Source organism: Stegostoma tigrinum, chromosome 32, assembly GCF_030684315.1.
Source record: "Stegostoma tigrinum isolate sSteTig4 chromosome 32, sSteTig4.hap1, whole genome shotgun sequence".
Lineage (NCBI taxonomy): Eukaryota > Metazoa > Chordata > Chondrichthyes > Orectolobiformes > Stegostomatidae > Stegostoma > Stegostoma tigrinum.
This window is the reverse complement of record NC_081385.1, coordinates 274,746-299,051: the sequence shown is the minus strand read 5'-3', so window position 1 is coordinate 299,051 and position 24,306 is coordinate 274,746. Positions and strand designations below refer to the sequence as shown.

General features: G+C 44.4%; 1 protein-coding gene across 3 annotated transcripts in view; it reads left to right on the top strand.

Moving 5' to 3' along the window:
* The window catches only part of pou2f3 (POU class 2 homeobox 3), a 43,072-nt gene that overhangs the window by 3,802 nt on the left and 14,964 nt on the right, over window positions 1-24,306 (top strand). For all 3 annotated transcript variants that reach the window (XM_059638953.1, XM_048562199.2, XM_048562198.2), the window contains exons 2-6: window positions 16,381-16,415; window positions 18,861-18,968; window positions 19,392-19,497; window positions 20,187-20,278; window positions 20,635-20,829. In XM_059638953.1, the coding sequence (XP_059494936.1) occupies window positions 16,381-16,415; window positions 18,861-18,968; window positions 19,392-19,497; window positions 20,187-20,278; window positions 20,635-20,829 (536 nt within the window). The remainder of the gene's footprint in view (window positions 1-16,380; window positions 16,416-18,860; window positions 18,969-19,391; window positions 19,498-20,186; window positions 20,279-20,634; window positions 20,830-24,306) is intronic.

Sequence of the window (24,306 nt, the reverse complement as noted above, 5' to 3'; positions counted from 1 at the left end):
AAATCCAAAGGTTCTAGAAATGTTTGAGTACTGCAAAGTGGTGAATATAACACCACTATTTACAAAGGAGATGGGGTGCCAGAGCCAGAGTGTGAAGTGAAGAACCATAGACGTGAGAATACACCTCTGGAGCAGGTGGGATTTGAACCCAAGCCTCCTGCAAGAATTATAGAGCTGTTCATTTTAATTTACTTTTCGGGAAAATTTTAGATTCTATTGTAATGAATGTGATAACTGGACATTTATAAATGTATATTTTGGCAGGGTTAATATGGAGTTATGAAAGGGCAATCAAGTCTGACAAATTTGTTGGATTGTTTTGCATTTATTACTTGCAACATTGATGAAATGAATAATGTATCTGGATTTCTCAGGCCTTTGATAAGGTTCTATGCTGGAACTTAAGCAGAATTAAAGCTCATGGGATTGTGAAAATATAGCATGGATTGAGAATTGGTAATAAACAGAAAACAGGATGAATAAACAGATCATTTTTGGCTTTAGCACTGGGATATTCTATGGATCCATGTGAAGTCCACAACTCTTCACAATCTACGTAAATGTTTTAGCTGTAGGAACCAAATTGGGTGGCAACATAAGTCAGGATGAGGGTGTGAGGAGAATTGCAAGACTTTGACAGGTGAGTTGAACATGCCAGCTGGAAAGAATTGAAGTTATTCACCTTTTCGTATAAAGGAAACAGGCAGAATATTTCTTTAATGAGCAAGTAGTTGGGAAATGTGGGTGTCTGTCCACAAGTCACTAAAAATTGACATTCAGGTGCAGTAGAGAATCAGCAAGCTAAATGTTATGCTGCCTTCATTTACAAGGTGTTTAAGTGCAAGAATGAGGTTGTATAGGGCCTTGGTGAGACCTCAGTTGGAGTATTATGTACAATTCTGGTCCCTTTGCGATGCCAAGATGCACAAGGCTATGGCCCAGATGTTGGTAAGTAAGATGAGAATAGTTAAAGGGCAACTTTTGACGTGCGCAGACTTGATGGACCAAAGCAGTCTACAGCATGGAAAAAGGCTCTATGACTAGGACTTAACAAAAGAAGGTTTTAATTACCATAGAAAATGTGAATTAGATATCCCAAGAATTCCATCTTGTGCAAAGAGTTTGGGGTTGTGTTCTTTCAGCCCTTCATGCCCAATCACTCTCTTCTTTGGGTCAGTGGGTTATTTGGCTGTGGAAGGAAACTGTGAAATGAACGCAGCGGCATTGGGAACGAGTTAAAACCTTGGTTTGGTGGAATTGTTTAACAAGAAGGAACTGCAGTTGTATTCTCAACTTTCAAACAATGAGGAGTGATGTCATTGAAACCTGCAGAATTGTTCAACAGCTTGAATGGGTAGGGATTAGAGATCTTCCCCTGGCTGGTGAGTCTAAAACCAGGAGACATAGTTTCAGGGCAAGGAGTAGATCACTTAAGATCGAGATGGGGAAGAAGTTCTTCTCGGGGATGGTGAAATTGTGGAATTCTGTACGACAGAAAGCTTTGGAAGCTCAGTCATTGAGCATGTTCAACGCAATCGATAGGTTTCTGAAGACTAAGAGATATGGAGATAGTGTGGAGTTGATCAGCCATGATCTAATTGAAAAGCAAGCGAGCGAGCAATGCTGGCGGGCCGAATGGCCTCATGTTCCCGCTGGGCGGATCTGGGGTTCCAGTATAGAATTTGAGAATGAGGCGTTGTTTTAGTTTGAAGCTGTCTTTAGGGAAAGGCTCGATAACCGGATCCTAAACACATTGTTTTTACTGACAGTTCCTCATTTGCATGTTTATTCAGTTCTGTGAAATTAGCACGGCTTCTTACTTTGTTAACTTCTCTGTCTCTGGCTCAGGAGCACTCGAGTCACAACTCGCCCAAATCGTTTTTAATCGCCACTCTGAAAAGGGTCCTGTTCACAAACGCCCCATACCTTGCGGTCACTGTTCTTCCCTGCGGGTCTTACTTGCTCCAAGTCTCCCGAACCCTCCCCTGGTTGGAGGGGCGGAGTGGCCTCCGGCCTGATTTGCATGTTGGAGCTGATTTCCATAGTGGAGCTGGAGGCGGCATGGCCGTGTCCGAGCAAAGGGGAGCTCATTTGAAATTCAAATCAGGAAACCAGTTCCAGCTACTGCCTTTCTGGAGAATTCCATCTTGTGCAAACGGTTTGGGTTCGTTTCCTTTCAGCCCTTCACGTCTGATCACTGTCTCCTCTTCAGTCAGTGGGTCATTTGGTTGTGGAATGAACGCAGAGGCATTGGTCCTACAGCAGAAGTAAGTCTTAGGGCCCCCATCTCCATCCCACTAAGGTCACCCTTGGAATGCTAAGTTTGTTCTACAGATGTAAAGACTTGTGTACAGAATCAAACTGCTCTAATGACTATGTATATAAAAAAAGTTTTGAATGAAGAATATTTCTGAAATAAGTAAACAGAAACTGAGCTCATCTGAGCCATCTACATCTTCACAGATGGTCAAAGGTGACTCTATATGGGATAGTCACCTTCACCCTGATGTGCGCTGACACACACAGAGTGTCACCAGAGGGTGGGGTTTTCCTTGACTCTTGGGTTGTGGAGGTTGGTTTTGGATGGTGGCTGGGGACCTCCTGTAGCATGTTAATGAAGTGTGGAGCTGGATGAACACAGCAGGCCAAGCAGCATCTTAGGAGCACAAAAGCTTGACCTTTTGTAGGCCGGAAACGTCAGCTTTTGTGCTCGTAAGATGCTGCTTGGCCTGCTGTGTTCATCCAGCTCCACACTTTGTCATCTCGGATTCTCTAGCATCTGCAGTTCCCATTGTCTTCTGTAGCATGTTATTTGGAAACAAATAACCCTTTATTTTCTGCACCAGCAGGACAGATTACTTGAAGGTGCTGGGAATGTTCTGCATAGAACTTTGGGAGGAGTGTATTGCCAAAGTGAGGCAGAAACTGGCTTGCTGGGAGCGCTGCTCCCCCTCTATTGTGGGTAAAAGCCTGGCGATCAGGAGTGAGGCACTGTCTGTTATACAAAGTTCAAGTCTAGCTCATTCCCCAACCTGCATCATCTGAGCCTGCTTTCACTTCACCGTGTCCGCAGGGACACTATACAAAGCTCTGGAGAAATGGGGGAAGAATGTAACCAAAGCTGCTGTCATCTCTCAGGACACAAACATCAAGTATGATTACATACTGAGGTTCTACTTGTCCCCGTGTCACGAAGGATGGGACTGGCCTCACTGCCGTGAAATTACCAAGTAGTTAGACTATTCTGTATCACCTGTCCTTTGTGGAGAAATGTGCAAAGAAAAGCACATTTGACCGTAACTCCACCAGGAAGTGGTCAGCACGCAACATCCACAAGATCCGAAGGGAAAAGGAGATGGCTGATCCTGTCGCATAGCTCCCAGTGCACACTGTCAAAGTCATTTAGGCAGAATGCCTCAACACTAAAACTTTCCAATAACATCAAAACTTTTTTTTTAACCTTTTAAAGTTGTTCATGATGTGAGAGATATGGGGAAAACTGTCCAAACTCCAGGAAAACATACAAGACCTACTCCTGCAGATGATGATGGGGGTTGCTGTTATGAAGGATCTCCAGAAGGTGAAAAACCAGCAAGCCTCTCTGTTTGCCTCCAGAAGCCTCTAAGATAACCTTCCGGTCCAGGGTCCGCTCCGTGGAGCAGGATAAGACATGCTCACATTTCTCCTTCCAGAAGGTGCACGGGGAGAGCTCTGTGCTCAGCAACCTGAAGGAAGAAGTTGGCTCAGTAACACCATCTCAGACCGACATCCTGAGGATCAGCAAATCCTTTTATGCCAGTCTGTAATACACGGAGCCCACTGACAGTGCAACCTTCCAGTTGTTATTATTGTCTATCATAGAGGTCTTAGATGACGTTATGTGGAGGATGCTGGACCAGCTGTCCTCTCGGAATGAGCTGACTAAGACCCTTGAGTCCTTTAGGAAGGAATAAGCCTCCCAGAAGTGATACCTTACCAGACGGGTTATAGTGGGCTCGGTGGGACGTGATTGACCAGGACCTGCTGGAGGCATACAACAGCATATTCTGGCAGGTACCATGAGAGAATCCATGAGGAAAGGTATCATCACCCTCATCTACAAGCAGAAGGTGGGAGGGAGGAAATTAGAAATTAGTGACTAATATCATCTCTGAATGCAGATTACAAAATCCTGTCTAAGGTCATTGCCAACCAAGTCAGGTCTGCCCTGGGATCAGTGATTGACCCTGACCAACCCTGTGCCACACCAGGCAGGATGATCTCTAAGAGCCTCACACTCCTCCGGCATACAATCGCCTACATGCGGGACAGTGGGGTGGATGCCTGCCTCATCAGCCTGGATCAGTAGAAGGCCTTTGACAGGATATCACACACCTACATGTGGGACATGCTTTTCAAAATGGGCTTTGGGGAGGGAACCTGCAATTGGATCTGACTTTTGTACACCAACATAGTCTCAATCAACGAGTGGGACTCAGAAAGCTTCCCGATCTGATCCAGAGTCAGGCCGGGCTGCTCAGTCTCTCCTGCCTTGTTTCTGTGCTGCATTGAGCCCCTTGCTGAGTCCGTTAGGAAGTTTGGGGGGGGCGGGGGGAGGGGGGAGGGGGGCGGTGGTGGCAGTGACTGTTCCAGGCAGTGGAGGCCTGAAGGCCAAAGGCCAAAGCCTACCTTTACGTGGAGGACATTGCCTTTTTTCTGCTGGGGTCAGCTGTCAGTGCACAGACTCAGGAGCATCTGTGACTAGTTCAAACTGGCCTCAGGAGGTGAGGTGGGGGGGGGGGGGTGGGGGAACAAGGTAAATTGAAGCAAGAGCGAGGCCATGTTCTTTCGAAGCTGGGCTGACCGATCCTTCATTCTCTTCACCATCAGGACAGGTAACTGAAGATGCTGGGAGTATGGTTCAGGGGGTGCACAAAATCTTGGGAAGAGCGCATCGCAAAAGTGAAGCAGAAGCTGGGTTTTTAGGAGCAGTGCTCCTTCTCCATTGCAGGTAAAAACCTGGGTGTGAGGCACTCTCTCTCACAGTAGTACATGGTGTGGGTCTCGCCCATTCCCTGAACCTGTGCCATCTTCCACTTCATCTGGATATCTAAGCTGGACTGTCCACAGGAACACTGTACAAAACTCTGGATAAAGGGAGGAAGGACATATCCAATGCCACCCTCATCCTGATGGCCCCAAATGTGTTTGGCCTTATCAAGCTGTGCGTAGACCTTCAGTGCACAAACATCAAGCGTGATTACATACTGAGGCTCTACCTGTCCCCGTGTCGTGAAGGATGGGGCTGGCCTCACTGCCGTGGAACCCTCCAAGTTGTTGCACTGTTCCGTATCACCCGTCCTTTGTGGAGAAATGTGCAAAGAAAAACACCTTTGAGCACTTTAATCAGGCCGTGATCAGCACAGAGCGTCCTTGAGATCCTGAGAAGAGGAGGAGATGGGTGGAACCTGTCATGTTGTTCCCTCAGCAGACTGTCAAAGTCATTCGGCAAAACGCATCATCACCACATCTTTCCAACAGACACCAAGACATCACTTGGTGGGTGGTGAGAAGAGCACTACCTGTGAGACCCTATATTTATGTCCATTTGCTGTGTGTCACGCACACACTCCCAGAGGCCGGAGTGGGAGTGTGGTGGGGTGGGCGGTGTTGAGACTGTTGCAAAAGCACATTCCAGCAGGAGATGTACAAAGGAAGTCTAGAGAAAGATGCAACGGTTTTTGTGAGGGTTTGTCCTGAGCAGCTCCTTGATATTAGGACTCTGTTCTACAGGCTGTTCCCCAGGAGACGCACAGAGAAAAACTTTGTCCCTGGAGGACAGTCAATTCAGTGAAAGAAGCTGTTTGGTCAGTCTGAAACTTGTGGGTCTTCCAGAGCAAGGAGTTGACCCTGACCGAGTGTTGCAGACTGGCGCATTCCAAGGTTCAGGACTACATGCTGAGGGATGCATTAAACTTTGCAGCAGCTGATGCCAAGGGACAGTGGGAAAAGACCACTCTCTCTAAGGTCTTTCGTCCGTGATATCCCTAGGGCCCATTAACTTAAAGAAACTCACACCTTTCCCCCACTACCTTGCACCACCGCCACCAGACCCCCCCAACCCAACTCAATAACTTATGAGATAGCAAGAACTGCAGATGCTGGAGTCCAAGACAATTCAACATGGAGCTGGAGGAACACAGGCAGGCAGCGTCAGAGGAGCAGGAAAGTTGATGTCTTCAGAAAGGCCCTAACCCAAAACATCAACTTTCCTGTTCCTCTGCTGCCTGGCCTGCTGTGTTCCTCCCGCTCTACACTGTGTTGTAACAATAGCTTATATTGGGATGTAAATAGTTTCTGACATGTTTACTAAATGTTCACAGGTATTGGGATTGAAGCACTTGGAGTGTAAAATGCTCAACTGAAAAATGTTACATGAGCCAAAGTTGAATGAAAAGTCTTCTCAAATTATTTGAACAAGCAAGTATGAAGAACCCCAGCCTAGCCTCCAACATTGTGCAAGTGGGTTCAGAAGGTGGAGTAGATTTGTGGGAACTATTGTTGAGATGTGGATGTCAAAAGACCAGGCTCAGCTCTTGTGTCTTTTGTAGCTGAATAGCTGAAACTGGCATATGGTGTAGTTTTGTGAATGATAGCTGGAGAAGAGGGCTGAATAAAATCATTGGTTACAGCACAGGAGGAGGCTGTTCTGCCTGTTATGTTATTGTGGAAACTCTAAGCGATAGGGTCAGTGGATAGATCAAGAACAACAGTCGTCCAAATACTGATCCCTGTGATCTCCCACTACATACTTTTCTTGTGTCTGAAAAACAATTAATGGGCAATATTGGACATAGCAAGAATCGCAGATGCTGGAGTTAGAGACAACACAGTGTGAGCTCCATACTCTATTGCTCACTATTGATTCCTGCCTGCCAGTTTTGTGTGTGTTCTGCCACTATCCCTTTTATTGCTTGACATTTCTTTGCTGCCACATCAGATGGAGCAAAGTATCAAATATATTTTGGAAGTGCATTAAGCATATTTCCCTCAGCAATCCTCTCAACTCATCCAAAAAAGACATAATTGCTTAAACATAATTGACTTTTTTTTCGACAGTATTCACTCTAGAAAACGACAATGTTGTCAGGGAGAATACTGAGATACAGGCTACGAGACTAGGAGGGATTGAGGTTCACATGGAAGAGGTATTAGAAATCCTACAGAGTGTGAAGATAGATAAGTCCCCTGGGCCGGATGGTATTTATCCTAGGATCCTCTGGGAAGCCAGGGAGGAGATTGCCGAGCCTTTGGCATTGATGTTTAACTCGTCATTGTCTACAGGAATAGTGCCAGACGACTGGAGGATAGAAAATGTGGTTCCCCTGTTCAAGAAGGGGAGTAGAGACGACTTTGGTAATTATAGACCACTGAGCCTTACCTCAGTTGTTGGTAAAGTGTTGGAAAAGGTTATAAGAGATAGGATTTATAATCATCCAGAAAAGAATAAATTGATTAGGGATAGTCAGCACAGTTTTGTGAAGGGTAGGTCGTGCCTCTCAAACCTTATTGAGTTCTTTGAGAAGGTGACCAAACAGGTAGACGAGAGTAAACCGGTTGATGTGTTGTATATGGATTTCAGCAAGGCGTTCGATAAGGTTCCCCACAGTAGGCTATTGTACAAAATGCGGAGGAATGCGATTGTGGGACAATCCTTGAGCCTTACCAACAACTGAGGTAAGGCTCAGTGGTCTATAATTACCAAAGTCGTCTCTACTCCCCTTCTTGAACAGGGGAACCACATTTTCTATCCTCCAGTCGTCTGGCACTATTCCTGTAGACAATGACGAGTTAAACATCAATGCCAAAGGCTCGGCAATCTCCTCCCTGGCTTCCCAGAGGATCCTAGGATAAATACCATCCGGCCCAGGGGACTTATCTATCTTCACACTCTGTAGAAGGATGGGTTAGTAAATTTGCAGACGACACTAAGGTCGGTGGAGTTGTGGATAGTGCGGAAGGATGCTGTAGGTTACAGAGAGACATAGATAAGCTGCAGAGCTGGGCTGAGAGGTGGCAAATGGAGTTTAATGGGGACAAGTGTGAGGTGATGCACTTTGGTAGGAGTAACCGGAAGGCAAAGTACTGGGCTAATGGTAAGATTCTTGGTAGTGTAGATGAGCAGAGAGATCTCGGTGTCCATGTACACAGATCCTTGAAAGTTGCCATCCAGGTTGACAGGGTTGTTAAGAAGGCATACAGTGTTTTAGCTTTTATTAATAGAGGGATCGAGCTCTGGAACCAAGAGGTTATGCTGCAGCTGTACAAAACTCTGGTGCGGCCGCACTTGGAGTATTGCGTACAGTTCTGGTCACCGCATTATAAGAAGGATGTGGAAGCTTTGGAAAGGGTGCAGAGGAGATTTACTAGGATTTTGCCTGGTATGGAGGGAAGGCCTTATGAGGAAAGGCTGAGGGACTTGAGGCTGTTTTCATTTAGAGAGAAGAAGGTTGAGAGGTGACTTAATTGAGACATATAAAATAATCAGAGGGTTAGATAGGGTGGATAGGGAGAGCCTTTTTCCTAGGATGGTGACGGCGAGCACGAGGGAGCATAGCTTTAAATTGAGAGGTGAAAGATATCGGACAGATGTCAGAGGTAGTTTCTTTACTCAGAGAGTAGTAAGGGAATGGAACGCTTTGCCTGCAATGGTACTAGATTCGCCAACTTTAGGTACATTTAAGTCGTCATTGGACAAGCATATGGACGTACATGGAATAGTGTAGGTTAGATGGGCTTGAGATCGGTATGACAGGTCGGCACAACATCGAGGGCCGAAGGCCCTGTACTGTGCTGTAATGTTCTATGTTCTATGACTTAAATCCATTCTGAATTTGACTCATGTTTGTCTAAGAGACTGTTAAATTTTTAAAAAATTCTCCTAAAATGACATCTTTCATAACTTTATCTTGAACTCACTGGCCTATAATTGATGGGTTTTTTTCCCCGTACCCTTTTCTGAGCAAGTGTAACTTTCAATTCCCAGTTCTCTGAGGGTTGGAAAATGTGGCCTGTCTGTCTCTGTGATTTTCTTTTTACTCTTGCTTTTCAGTGTCCTGGCTTGCATCTGATCTTGTTCTGATGACTTAACAACTTTTGTACAGCTTTGATAATACAATGGCTTTAAGAGGTATACTTTGTCCTAGTTTTGTCTTTTGTGAAGATAGACTGAGACTGAGGTGATGAGCTGACTGCTCCAAAGCCAAAAAACAGCTTGTGAGGCCTTGGGGTTGTTTTTCAAGTTGGAACAATAGAAGCAGCAAGAATCAGTGGGGTCAAGTGAAGAAGGGTCTAGGCCCGAAACATCAGCCTTCCTGCTCTTCCAATGCTGCTTCCCCTGCTGTGTTCATCCAGCTCTGCACCTTGTTATCTCAGATTCTCCAGCATCTGCAGTTCCTACTATCTCTGAACCAGTATAATTAGTTTGTTTTTCAATAGTAGCAATATCTGGGGTCTTGAATCTGCATGTAGAAGCTGTTATTCCTCTCTGTTACAGCTAAAAAGTCATTAAGAAAGCGAATGTAATGTTGTCGTTTATCTCAAGAGGGTTGGAATATAAAAGCAGCGATGTGCTTCTGAGGTTTTATAAGGCTCTAGTGAGGCCCCATTTAGAATACTGTGTCCAATTTTGGGCCCCACACCTCAGGAAGGACATACCAGCCCTGGAGCGTGTCCAGTGGAGATTCACACGGATGATCCCTGGAACGGTAGGTTTAACGTATGATGAACGGCTAAGGATCCTGGGATTGTACTCATTAGAGTTTAGAAGGTTGAGGGGAGATCTAATAGAAACTTACAAGATAATGTATGGTTTAGAAGGGGTGGACGCTAGGAAGTTGTTTCCGTTAGGCGGGGAGATTAGGACCCGTGGGCACAGCCTTAAAATTAGAGGGGGTAAATTTAAAACTGAAATGAGACGACATTTCTTCAGCCAGAGAGTGGTGGGCTTGTGGAATTCATTGCCGCAGAGTGCAGTGGAGGCTGGGACGTTGGAAGCCCTCAAGGCAGAGATCGACAAATTCTTGATCTCAAAAGGAATGAAGGGCTACGGGGAGAGTGTAGGGAAGTGGAGTTGAAATGCCCATCAGCCATGATTTAAATGGCGGAGTGGACTTGATGGGCCGAATGGCCTTACTTCCACTCCTATGTCTTATGGTCTTATGGTCTTATAGTCTAAAAGCTGGAGCACCCTTCCTGCTGCTAGAATTGCGTGTCAGATAATCTATAATTCAGTTTTTGCAAAAGAGAATTTCTAATAGAGTTAAGTTCTTCCCATTTCTTATTTCTTTTGTATTTTTAATGTATATGAATGAAATGTGTTTTGCTTCAAGACTGGTAGTTTGACCAATTGAATTGCACCCAAAATGCAATGCCTGGCACTTACCTTTAAAATTAGAAAAGGCTAGGGTCTAGATTATGTTAAGGTTTTGAGGGGGTTTGGTTGGGCACATTACACAGCCAGCTGCTTTTCTTTCATAGCGAACAAAGTGTGAAGCTGGATGAACACAGCAGGCCAAGCAGCATCTCAGGAGCACAAAAGCTGACGTTTTGGGCATCAGAGAGCATCAGAAGGGTCTAGGCCGGAAATGTCAGCTTTTGTGCTCCTGAGATGCTGCTTGGCCTGCTGTGTTCATCCAGCTTCACACTTTGTTATCTCGGATTCTCCAGAATCTGCAGTTCGCATTATCTCTGCTTTTCTTTCAGGTCAGTTTAATCCAGTTTCTTAGATCCTTCATCTTTAACTGTAACTTGGATGACCTAATTTCTTGGTTAGGTTAGATGTCAAGAACTCAGCCATGCTCCAGGCTCAATGGGCAAGTCCCCTTTCAGGGCCCTAATTAACCCTATTGCTTTATACTATTTAGATATCTGTAAGAAAATATTTATATTTCCTTTTCGTTAATTGCTAATCTCTTCGTACTTACTCTTTGTTCCTCATTACTTTTTCATTCCCATCATCTCTAAACTTTCTATATTCAGCCAAAATCTTGTGTTCTTTACCAGTATGACATCTGTCATCGAACAGTACAGCTTAATACAGGCCCTTTGGCCCACAATGTTGTGCCTACCTATTATCCTATTACCTTGCATACCCTACATTTTACTATCCTCCATGTGCCTATCCAAGAGTTGTTTACTAGTCTGTAAAGTATATGACTTCACTATGACACACCCACCACTCTCTGTGTGAAGAACCTACCTTTGACATCTCCCCTATACCTTCCTCCAATCACCTTAAAATTATACCCCCTCATAATAGTCATTTCTGCCCTGGGAAACAATCTCTCACTATCCCCTCTATCTCTGCCTCTCATCATCTTGTAAACCTCTATAAAACCACCTCTCATCCTTCTTCCCTCCAATGAAAAAGCCTGAGCTCCCTCAACCTTCCCTCATAAGACCTGCCTTCCAGTCCAGGCAGCATCCTGGTAAATCTCCTCTATACCCCCTCTAAAGCTTTCACATCTTTCCTGTAATGACGTGACCAGAACTGAATACAGCACTCCAAGTGTGGTCTAACCAGAGTCTTCACCTCACGGCTGTTAAACTCAATTCCCCTGCCAATGAAAGCCAACACACCATATGCCTTCTTTACAACCTTGTCTGCTTGGGTCGCAACTTAGCGAGATCTACGGACGTGGACCCCAAGATCCCTCTGTTCCTCCACACTGCCGAGAATCCTGCCATTAACCCTGTATTCTGCATTCAAATTTGACCTTCCGAAATGAATCGCTTCACACTTTTCTGTGTTGAATTCCATCTGCCACTTTTTTGCCCAGCTCTGCACCTTGTCAATGTCCCGCTGCAACCAACAACAGCCCTCCACACTATCCACAACCCAACCAAACTTTGTGTCACCTGTAAACTTACTAACCCTACCTTCCACTTCCTCATCCAAGTCATTTATAAAGATCACAAAAAGCGGAGATCCCAGAACAGATCCCTGTGGAGCACCACTGGCCACCAAGCTCCAGGCTGAATACTTTCCATCTACTACCACCCTCTGTCTTCTATTGGACAGCCAGTTTTGTATCCAGACAGACAAATTTCCCGGAATACCTTGCCTCCTTACTTTCTGAATGAGCCTACCGTGTGGAACCTTATCAAATACCTTGCTAAAATCCATATACACCACATCCACTGCTCTACCTAATTCGATGTGTTTTGTCACATCCTCAAAGAATTCAATAAGGCTTGTGAGGCATGACCTGCCCCTCACAAAGCCCTGCTGACTATTTCTAATCAAACTGTGCTTTTCCAAATAATCATAAATACCATCTCTCGAAACCCTCTCCAATAATTTGCTCACCATAGAAGTAAGACTGACCGGTCTGTAATTTCCAGGATTATCCCTGTTCCGTCTCTTGAACAAGGGAATGACATTTGCCACCCTCCAATCTACTGGCGGTACTCCAGTGGACAGTGAGGATGCAAAGATCATTGCCAAAGGGGCAACAGTCTCTCCCCTTGCGCCCCCTGTGAGCCTTGGATATATCCCATCTTGCCCAGGGGACTTATCTATCCTCATGTTTTTCAACTTTTCAATGGACTGCTTTTGAATACATTCTTCAGACCCGGGGGGTGGCGGGCAGGAGTGCTGGTGGTGGTGGTGGGTAGATGGGACAAAGTGTCACAATTCCCTAGGTGTATGAAAGGCACAGAATTAGTTGAAACAAAATAAGTGCACATAAGTGCAAGTGGGAGAGCATTTCGGTGATAGTGATCACAACTCCCTGGCTTTTACCACAGCCATGGAGAGGATTAAGACCAGACTGTATAGGAAAGTATTTAATTGGGAGGGGAATTACAATGCTATTAGGCAAGAACTGTGGAGCATAAATTTGGGATCAGATGCTCTCAAGGAAATGCACGACAGAAAAGTGGAAGTTTTTGAGGGAGCAGTTGCTGCGAGTATTGGATAGGTTTGTCCCACTGAGGCAAGGAGGGGATGGGAAGGTGAAGGAACCTTGAATGACAAGACATGTTGAACACCTAGTCAAGAGGAAGGTTCAGAAAGCCCTCGAGACAGGGCTCTTGAGGTCTACACGTAACCAGGAAGGAACTGAAGAATGGCCTGAGGAGAGCTAGAAGCGGGTATGAGAAAAACCTAGCGGGTAGCATCAAGGAAAACCCCAACGCTTTCTGCACTTGTGTGAGGAACAAGAGGATGGCCAGATTGAGGGTAGGGCCAATCAGGGACTGTGGAGAGAACTTGGGTGTGGAGTCAGAGGTAGCAGAGGTCCTTAATGAATACCGTGCTTCAGTATTCACCAGTGAGAGAGATATTGATGTTTGTGAGGACAGCATGAAACAGGCAGATATGCTTGAACAAGTTGTTGTTAGGAAGGAGGATGTGCTAGAAATTTTGAAAAACATGAGGGTAGATAAGTCCCCTGGGCCAGATGGGATGTACCCAAGGTTTATAGGGGAAGCAAGGGAAGAGATTGTTGCCCCTTTGGCAATGATCTTTGCGTCCTCACTGTCCACTGGAGTAGTGCCAGTAGGTTGGAGGGTGGCAAATGTCATTCTCTTGCTCAAGCAAGGGAATCGGAATAATCCTGGAAATTACAGACCAGTCAGTCTTACTTCTATGGTGGAAAAATTATTGGAGAGCATTCTGAGAGGGGTCTAGGCCCAAAACATCAACTTTTGTGCTCCTGAGATGCTGCTTGGCCTGCTGTGTTCACCCAGCTCCACACCTTGTTATCATTGATCTATTCAATTTGCTTGCCAATTGCTGATTCCAATTAATCTGCGCCAAATATGTTCACTCTGAAACTGAGCCCTCTTTAATTGCTGTTACTCTGGATTATTCCTTGTCCTTTTTCGAAATCTAACCCAAACCTTGTACTGACAGCTCTATCTAAATGTTCCCCTCTGATATTTTGACCTGAATGCTTCCATCCTAATTAGACTCAAACACACCCAACCAGAAATTTATCCTGAACTCAATTTGGAAATTTGGATTTTGAAAACTAATCCTGTTTTTCTCTCTCTCCCCACCCCCGAATGTAGATGGTGTCAGACCTGCTGAGCATCTCCAGCATTTTCTGCTTTTTCAGAAATTCTTCCATTCACGATAATTATCCTGACAGACCAGAAATCAAATCCAGTCATTAGAGTTATTCTATTGTTTTTGAGCCTTTCTGCAATTTAAAAAAAATTGTTTTCTTCTCTCTCCTACCAGTTGATGGTCTGCAGAAAACACCTAGGAATGTGATTTTGTCTTCATTGTTTCTTTGATCGAACCAAGTCCATTTTTATCATCATCTCCAGCATTCCTTAGTTATCTTAATGCTCATTTATTTCCTTTCCTATCTTTCTTAAACTCCTTGTATCATGAAATATTTAGGATCTAGTCCTGCTCTTTGAGCCAGGCTTTCATAATTGACACAAAAGCATATTTCCACATTCATCCCTGCAGCTCAATAACCACTTTATTTACCACACACCATGCAATCACCCAAATACACAATAAACATCATCCAGAAATTATCCAGCACCCACCACGCTCACCACCTGGCCAAACTCGTTCTCAGTCTGAATAACTTTTCTCTTTCAACTCCTGCCACTTTAGGTCAATGGTGTGGCTATGGGTATTTGCATAGGCCCCAGTTACGGTTGTACATTTGTGGGTTGTGTGGAGCATTCCTTGTTCTGGTCCTACTCTGGACCCCACCCACATCTTTCTTTGGTATATTGATGAAATCATCGGTACTGCTTCCCTCTCTTATCCAGAATTGGAATTTTACTATTTTTTTTGCTTCCATATTCCAGCCTGCTCTCACCTTCACCTAGTCCATCTCTGACTCCTCCCTTTCCTTTCTCAACATCTGTCTTTCATTTCTGGGGACAGGCTGGCCACTAGTATCCACTATAAACCAACCAACTCTCACAGTTACCTTGACTACACATTCTTGCATCCTGCTTCCTGTAAAGATTCTATTCTCTCAATTCCTCCTCCTCTGCCACATCTGTCCTGATGATGTCAACTTTGACAAGGGAGCCTCAAAAATGTCCACCTTCTTTCTCAGCTGAGGATTCCCCAGGACCATCATCAACAGGGCACTTAACTGGGTGTGACTCATCTCCCGCACTCCCACCCTCACACCCTCTCTTCCCACTCACAATAGCATTGGGCCCCCCTTGTCCTTATCTACCATCCTACCAGTATCACATCCAGCAAACCACTGTTTCTACCACCTCCAGTGAGATGCCACCACCAGACACATATTCCCCTCCCCTCCCTTTTCTGCCTTCTGCAAGAGCCATTCCCTTTGGGACACACTGGTCCACTCTTCCTTCACTCGCAACACCCTCCCGCACCTCAACAACACCTTCCCCCACAACTGCTGAAGGTGTAACACCTACCTGTTTACCTCCTTCCCAGTATCCATGGGCCCAAACATAACTTCCAGGTGAACCAATGCTTCACCTGCACTTCCCACAATCTAGCCATTTGCCACTCACAATGTGGTCTCCTCTGTAATTTGAGAGACGGAACACAGACTGGGTGAATGCTATGTTCTGTCCACAAAAATGATTCTGAGCTTCCAGTTGCCTGCCACTTCCACACCCCATCACATTCCCCGGCCAACATCTCTGTCTCAGGTTTGCTGTAGTGCTCCAGCAAAATTCAGTACAAGCTGGAAGAACAGAGCCTCATTTTGGAACACTGCTGCAGCCTTCAGAACTCAGCATGGAGTTCAATAATCTTAGGGCTCGAGACACCTTGTCCCACGCACCAGGCCTTATCATCACATGGGCTGCTACACACACCCCCCAGTTGTCAGCTCCTAACAGTCCCCATTAGCAGCCATTTATTCTCCCAGGCTGAGCGTTATCCATTCCTTTGTCTGTCCAACTATTTTTCTCTTTGAGCACTACATCCACCTATCATTTATCACCACCACCCCCCACACTTAAACACACATGCACAGGCACACACCACCTGCCTCGTATTTGCTGATAGCACCAAGTGTTTAGTATGAATATTGAATGATTGGCTTGGTGTTAAGAATAGAGGTCAAATTTGGCTGAATATCTGACAAGGAGCAAGGTACAGGGATGTCGGAGGGAATGGAGATGTGGCAGTACAGCTCCTCAAGTACGCCAGCATGGACACAGTAAGTTGAATAGTTTGATGAACTGTAATTATCCTAATTCCATTAGTTTAAATAGATACTTGCCTTTGATACCTGGCTGTATGGATTGAACATAGAGGAACTGTATGTCCTGTGCTGTCAGATGCTGAACTCCTTACACTCTCTTTACCCATACGTCAGAGGCTTGAGCTCCAGCTCGTGCTCTGTATTTATATTTTTCTTGTTTCTCTATCAGGTATTGAACAAAATGGCCTGGATTTTACTCGGCAGGTGAGTGGATGTGCAGTGTGAGGTTATGAATCAACCTTTTGACAAATTTATATTTTATTCTAACCCAAATGAGGGGGAGAAAGTAATTGACTAACAAAGAAAAGGTGGAAACAATGGGATATTCAATCAAGTTGTGTAAGTTTCAGATCAAGTTTATTATTTTGTTAACTCGGAGAGTTGGCATGGATGGCCGACCTTTCCAAATTCTGCTTAGCAACTCTCCCAACATTTGGAACAATCTCGAGGGAGGTTTACTCTCTCTGGAGAAACTCAGCAGGTCTGGCAGCATTGGTAGAACTTTTGGACAAAGGATCAATGAACTCAATGTTCACTGTTTCTCCCACTGCCAGGGTGCTGTGTTTCTCCCAGGTATTTCTGTTTTAGTTTCAGATTTATTTTACTCTATCTGACCTGGGCTGTACAAGCTGTGGGAGTGTTTGACAGGGCAGCACAAATTGTAAGTGAAATTTTCAGTCTCCTGCTATGACTGTGCTTGGTGTAATAAGAGCCAGTACCTGGGGAGTCAGTATTCACTTTGCTGTCTCAGTATAATAGGGTACATAGAACATAGAACATAGAACATTACAGCACAGTACAGGCCCTTCGGCCCTCGATGTTGTGCCGACCTGTCATACCGATCTCAAGCCCATCTAACCTACACTATTCCATGTACGTCCATATGCTTGTCTAATGATGACTTAAATGTACCTAAAGTTGGCGAATCTACTACCGTTGCAGGCAAAGCGTTCCATTCCCTTACTACTCTCTGAGTAAAGAAACTACCTCTGACATCTGTCCTATATCTTTCACCCCTCAATTTAAAGCTATGCCCCCTCATGCTCGCCGTCACCATCCTAGGAAAAAGGCTCTCCCTATCCACCCTATCTAACCCTCTGATTATTTTAAATGTCTCATGTTATATTTGTTTTCATAGAAATTCATCCAAAAAGAATTGGTGCCTTGGAGGAATGGGGGTTTCTATAGATTCTGTAAGAGGTTCCTTGTACTGTTACCAGTAAATCCAGGTAGTTCTAATTGGAAGCAAAGTGACATGTTGAGCTGATTAGTTAGCTGAAGCCCCTCTGCTCCTGAAGAGAGGCTGCCTCTGTAGTTTGGATTTTTAGGCTATTTTGGTAGTGTTTGCCTTTATTTTCAGATCACCAGTGAATGGTTTGCTATAGTGATCTCGAGTGGCTGCGGTTAAGCTCAGGAAATGAGCACCTGGAGCAGCTGTAATTTGCATACAGAAAGAAGGTAGGGCCCAAGTTTACCCAGTCGAACCAGTTTGCTTCCGGACCTGTGACTACATCCAGTTGATACTTAACACACATTGCGTTCAGTCTCAGGCTGAGAAATTGGTTCCAAAAGTAGTATCTTAATTTTGTAATTACCTCAAGTCAATTTCCTCTTCATAAACTTTAAGAGGAGTAGAGAATAGATTAAGAATAAGATGATTGATGAGCAAGGCCAAAATTTATGGTGATGGTTGTGTTTAGTTTTTCAAAAGATGTACTCCATTGAGAGAGATTTAAATAAGAATGATGAACCCTCTGCAGCTAACTAAAGTTAAAAATAATAGTCAAATCTTATTTTTAATTTTGTGAAGGTTGCAAGTAGTCCAAAAACTGAGAACATTTTAAAAATCCAATGAAGAATAACTAAAAATATAAAAAGTGCATTTAGAGTAAACTAGCAAGAAAAATGACAAATGCTTCTAATGAATATAAAACAGAAAATAATAGCTAAATGTTTGTTCCTTAGATGATGAAACAGGGAGAGTTGTATTAGGAAAAGGATATTTTGCGTCTGTCATCATTTTAAAATATACTAAAAGCATCTCAAAAACAATAGAAAATGCAGGGGCGAAGGATGTGAGGAATTATCATCAGTAGACGTAGAGGGAGGGTGGAAAGTACATGGAATATTGATGAGATCAATGGCTGTTAAGCCTGTTGACCTTGATGGCCTGCATTCTAGGGACTTAAAAGAAGAGGCTACTGAGATAGCGAATGTGTTGGTGGTAAATCTGCCAAAATTTCCTCTGCTGGAAAGATCCCAGCAGACTGGAGAACTAAACATGACATCTCTATTTGAGAAAGGAAGAGGATGCAAAGAACCAAACTCAGGTATATTAGCCTAACATCTGCGTTTGGGGAAAATGCTGTAATCTATTGTTAAAACACTAGGTTGAATGATCTTTTCTCTGTGCTGTAATTTTTCTCTGGTTCTACAAAGTAGTAACAGTACATTTAGCAAATCATAATACAATCAGGCAAAGTCAACATGGTTTCACAAAAAGGAAATCAGATTTTCTAAACTTGTGTTTGAGGATGGTGGAAAAAGGGAAATAAGTAGATGTGCTTATGTTCCGTGGCCTGAAGCAAGACAGCTATTTTGTGTAAACCTTTTGTGGGAAGTCCAACACAACTACCTTCCATTTTCTAGATCAAAACTGAAGATCAGAGTGATTCTCCTGCACAGGTACCAGCAGAGGCAGGCCACCTTCGCTCCTGTGAGGCTCCTTCCATTGTGTCGGGCAGTCCGATATCAACAGTGAGTATTTGTACAGGTCACTGCGATCCATTTGTACAGATGGTCTGTCCTGTGGTCTTTTCTTGCTGCGAGTATCTGAATTCTTCTGACTCGTTTGTGATTTTTCTCTGCTAAATGTTTCTAATGGACAATGAGATGTAGATACTGGGTTTACAGAGTACAGAGATTTGCAGGAAAAGTGTTTGGATTGCATTAGAATCCCTAACATCCCCACAGTAGGAAATTTTCCTTCTTTAAAATGAGCCCCTTCATCACAGGTGGATTGTCTTAAGATTTCTACATAGACCTGAAGTTGTTTTTAATTGGGTGTGAGTGTGGTGGGGGTTTGGTGAGAGGGGGGGGGGTGGTGTGTGTGGGGTGAAGAGTGCTGATTGGAAACTGGGGGCATTAGCCTGATTTTTAACCATGCTGTGTGCTGTTCAGGACCTGCAGCCACTTCACACCCTGCAGCAACTTGTGGTGGTACCTGGACATCACATACAGACAGCAGCAACATTCCTCCTCCCCCAAACACAACAAAGCCAACAAGGTAAGGTCCATTCCTGCTTTCCCTAGTAACAGACTGTAAAACGTCTTTGCCCTAGAGCCCACATCGTGATGGGAATGGGATAGATGTGCGTCAGCAATGTGGTGGACCCTAGACAGGGGCTCTGAGGCAGCCATTGACAGCCAACTGAGTGACCAGCTGTGTGGCTCATTTAAAATGTGCACCTTTTTGCAAATTGTGAGTGTGGTTTAAATGGTAACATCGAAAAGGTCTGGACCTATATCAGTTCAAAATATTAGGCCTTGCACATTATTAAAAATAATCTCAAACCCGCTAATAATCCCACCCCCTCCCTGCCCATGCAAATCTCTCCGTTCTTGCTGAGGGGTGATGACAATTTGGTATACTTTTGGGAATACCTACTCCTGCTCTAGGATTCTTCTAACACTTTTTTCAGTTTTCAGTTCATTTGAGTGAAAATGAGGCAGGAACAGTAGGAGGCTGCCTATTGGCCTCCTCTTTTTTCTGGGCTCTCCAGCAGCACCAGGAGCAATTGGAACAGGAGGGTCCTACACCTTCCTCATCATTTCAATTCCCCAGACCCACCCATCCTGGTACCGATCCTGAGGATATTCAAGACAGACGTTCCAGTGGATTTTTATGTACTTGTTTAATTGATTTTTGTCTCGGAGATGCTTGTTATAGTTTGTAATTTGTAAATGTTTTTCCAGGTTCACTGCAATCTCCAAATCTGTTGCCGTTGTCCTCACAATCACAAAGCAGCCTCTTGCCACCCCAGCCTGGCATGGGGATCACACCACAGGTCAGTGACCCACACAATCTGTTCTATAACAGTTTCAATCCAAAGCAGCTTTGCTCAGAGTTGAGGGGACAATTTTCAACTCGACCTAAATTCTGAGAGCTCACCTGGTGGTGACCCTCCCACCTGCTGCATGACTCTTGGCACAATGGGATCCTGCAGCATAGTCTGGAAAGTTAAGGTGCCAGTGCCCACTGACCATGCACAAATGTAGTGGGTGGGAGTAATACCAGACATGACTGTTTTGGTATCAATCTGTTTGAATATAATTAAGTACTTGACAGTTAGAAATTTCTCTGCATGACTCTGCTCATGCAATCTTTCTGAATTGGTGAACTGAACTTGTTCTGGTTTTGCAGGCAGTCATTCGGCCAAGTCTAGTGAGCTCAGCCCTGGAGCCACATTTGGAAACTCTTCCTCCACTTCAGGTTCCAAAACACATTGCCCCAAAGCATGTTACATCTGTCCAGACAGATGAACCCAGTGACCTGGAGGAGCTCGAACAGTTTGCAAAAACATTCAAGCAAAGGCGGATTAAACTGGGATTCACACAGGTAAAAGGATGGCGTTTGGGGGTTTGGGGAACTATAGGGGCTCTACTTGTATCTGATTAACTGGAACCTTTTAAACTTGGTGAATGGTGGAGATTTGTTATCTCGGTAGCATTCTGCACTCTGAGGAATGCTTGGGCACAGTCGGGGCCAGTCAACCTGCTGATCATGCCTGACCAATCAGGAGAGAGCCAAGTTCCAGAGACTTTCCCATTTGTTCTCTAACTGGGATATGTTCCAACTTTTAATGTAACGAATCAAACCTGGTTGTCCATGAAGTGCTTTGAACTATCAGCAGCAAAAGAATTATATTCAATCACCATCTCTAACTCACCATTGGTTGGAGTTGTCGCTGGCACACAGGAAGATAATTGTGGTTGTTGTGGAGGCCAGTCACCTCGGCTCCAGAATATCTCCCTGAGTTCCTCAGCTTAGTATCCTTGGCCTAACCATCTTCACCTGTTTCATTAATGACCTTCCCTCCATCATAAGGTCAGAAGTGGGATGTTCACTGATGATCGCACATTTGCAACTCCTCAGATTCTGAAGCAGTCCCTGTTCAAATGCACGAGCTCCGAACAATATCCAGGTTTAAGCTGATGAGTATCAAGTAACATTTGATTCTCACAAGTGCAAAGCAATGACTATCTACAGCAGAAGAGAATTTAACCATTACTGCTTGACTTGTAATGGTATTACAATTGCTGACATTCCCTCCATCCAGACCCAGGAAACTGACCAGAAACTGAATTGGAACAGCCATTTAAATAATGTAGTTACTAAAGCAGGTCAGGAGCTAGGAATCCTGGATTGAGTGACTGATCTCCTGACTTCCCTCAAGCCTGTCCCCTATCTACAAACCTGCTTTCCACCAACAACACAAGGTGCTTGACACCATCCAGGGTAAAGCAGTCTGCTTGATTGGTACTCCTGCTCCCATTGGCGCTGTTGTAGCAGTATCTACTCTCTACGAGATGCATCACAGAAATTTACCAAGTACTCTTAGCCCCTTTCAAACCCACAACCACTACTATGTAGAAGTACAAAAACAAAGTTGCTGGAAAAGCTCGGCAGGTCTGGCAGCATCTGTGGAGGCGAAAACAGAGTTAACGTTTCGGGTCCGGTGACCCTTCCTCAGAAGTCCTACATAGAGTTAATGGTATTTACTATCTAGAAGTACACAGATATTTGGGAACAGCACTACCAGCAAGATCCCCTCCAAACCACAAACCACCCTTGTTCCCTTCACTGTTGCTGGGTCAAAATCCTGGAAATTCCCTCCTGAACTGCATTGTGGACTGAACAGTTTGAAGAAGGCAGGTCACCATCACCTTCTCCAGGGCAGCTAGGGTGGGTGATTATGAGTCACTGGGGTGCCGTGCTGGAAATCAAACCCTGCTACATCCAGAGTCGCCATTGAAAGTAAAGATTTTAAAAAGTACACACAGTTTCTTAATTTACCAACTTTCAGACCCAAATTGACAGAAAACAAGACCAGGATTTCATACTGAAGAGAAATCACTATTTATTACAAGTAATTAGGCTTCAGCTGCCAGCAAATGGTTACAACTGTTAGTAGGCAACTTTATTAATTAAAACGCAAATCCTCTGAAACTATTTCATGCTGTTTGAGAGTTATGGGCAGAGGAGGACAAACTGGAAAGACATTCCAGTTGTCTTTGTTCCCAGGTTCTATGGTTAAAGTGGTCCTCACAACCAACATTCTGTCTAAACTGTGTGTGTATATATAGCTGCTGTGAGGATCTATGCACAGCAAATGGATGCTAATAGCATTTGTTTCGTTCTTTCTCATCCCCTCTTGCCCGTTCCAGCCCTAAGCTGTTCACTTACCTGGGAACCAATTGCTCTGTTCTTGGCATGTGAAGCAGTCTGTGTCTTTGATACTTGTCACTAGTCCATAGACCAATCAACCTCTTGTTGCCTGCAAATGCTGTATCTGAACACCCTTTGGCTCCAAGTCATCTGCCACTCAAACTCTGATTACTGGTTGTTCTAAAAGTTTGAGTTGGGAAGTCACATTGAGGTTGTACAGGACACTGGTGATGCCTCTTCTGGAGTAGTGTGTCCAGCACAGATTGCTCAGTTATAGGAAGGATATTATTAAGCTGGAGAGGATTCAGAGGAGATTTACCAGGATGTTGTTGGGTATGAAAGGTTTGCATTATGAACAAAGGCTGGGACTTTTCTCACTAGAGTGTAGGAGGTTGAGAGGTGACCCGATAGAAGTTTATAAAATAATGAGAGGTATAGATAGAGTTAATGGTATTCATCTTACTCCTAGAATGGGGGATTTCAAGGTGAGGGGACACACTTTTAAGACAAAAGGAGAGAGAGTTTAAAAAAAGAAATGCAGAGCAAATTTCTTACACAGAGGGTGGTTCACGTGTGGAATGAACGTCCTGGGGAAGAGGTGGATGTGGGTACAATTACAACTTTTAAAAGACATTTGGATAGGTACATGAATAGGAAGCGTTTAGAGGGATACGGGCCAGAAACAGTCAGATGGGACTAGTTTAGTTTGGGATCATGTTGGACTGAAGGGTCTGGTTCTGTGCTGTATGATTCTACGGCCCTGACCCGAAACATCAACTTTCCTGCTCCCCTGATGCTGCCTGGCCTGCTGTGTTCCTCCAGCTCCACCCTGAGTTGTCTCCCACTCCAGCATCTGCCTCCTCTGATGAAGGGTCTAGGCCCAAAACGTCTGCTTTTGTGCTCCTGAGATGCTGCTTGGCCTGCTGTGTTCATCCAGCCTCACATTTTATTATCTTGGAATTCTCCAGCATCTGCAGTTCCCAGTATCTCCTTACAAGAACAGTAAGCAATGGCCCAGCCACCCATGTCCCGTGACTGAGACACCTGACATATTAGTGAAATCGACAGTCATGTGACCAATGAAATTTGATGCCAAGAAGTCTGAAATAGTTTTACTGAAAGCACAGTGGAGGATCCTATAAATAAAGTTTAATATGTTAAAACAGTGTGCAAGGAGACCTGAGGATACATGTGCACAGATAAAGGAGGGTGGTAAAGCAGGTTGAGAAAGTGATTAACAAGCTGTACACAATTCTGGGATTGTGAACACCACTTTCATTTTCTGGACTGTAGACTTAAAGTGGAAAAAGATACAGATTTTAGTCCAAGGAAGATGTACAGTTTGAAGGAAGTTATCTGAACTCTGCGTTCTGCCTGCGATGCCATCACACTCACTTGGAGAGATGTTAGATACCTCTCCTCTGTGGGGGTGTTCAGTTTCACAGATCGTGTTTGAAAAACCGAAGAGCTGTGTGTGTAGAAGTGTTCAAACACAGTAACAACTTGATTGGTTCTTTTGGTAAATGGCTACAGCGTGGTTTGGATAATACAACAGAAGCATATGAAGTTAAAACATTTCCCTTTTCTGTGTAGAGAAGTAAAAGAAAATCCAGAGCAACTAACTACTCTCCTTTGTTTTCTTTTCCA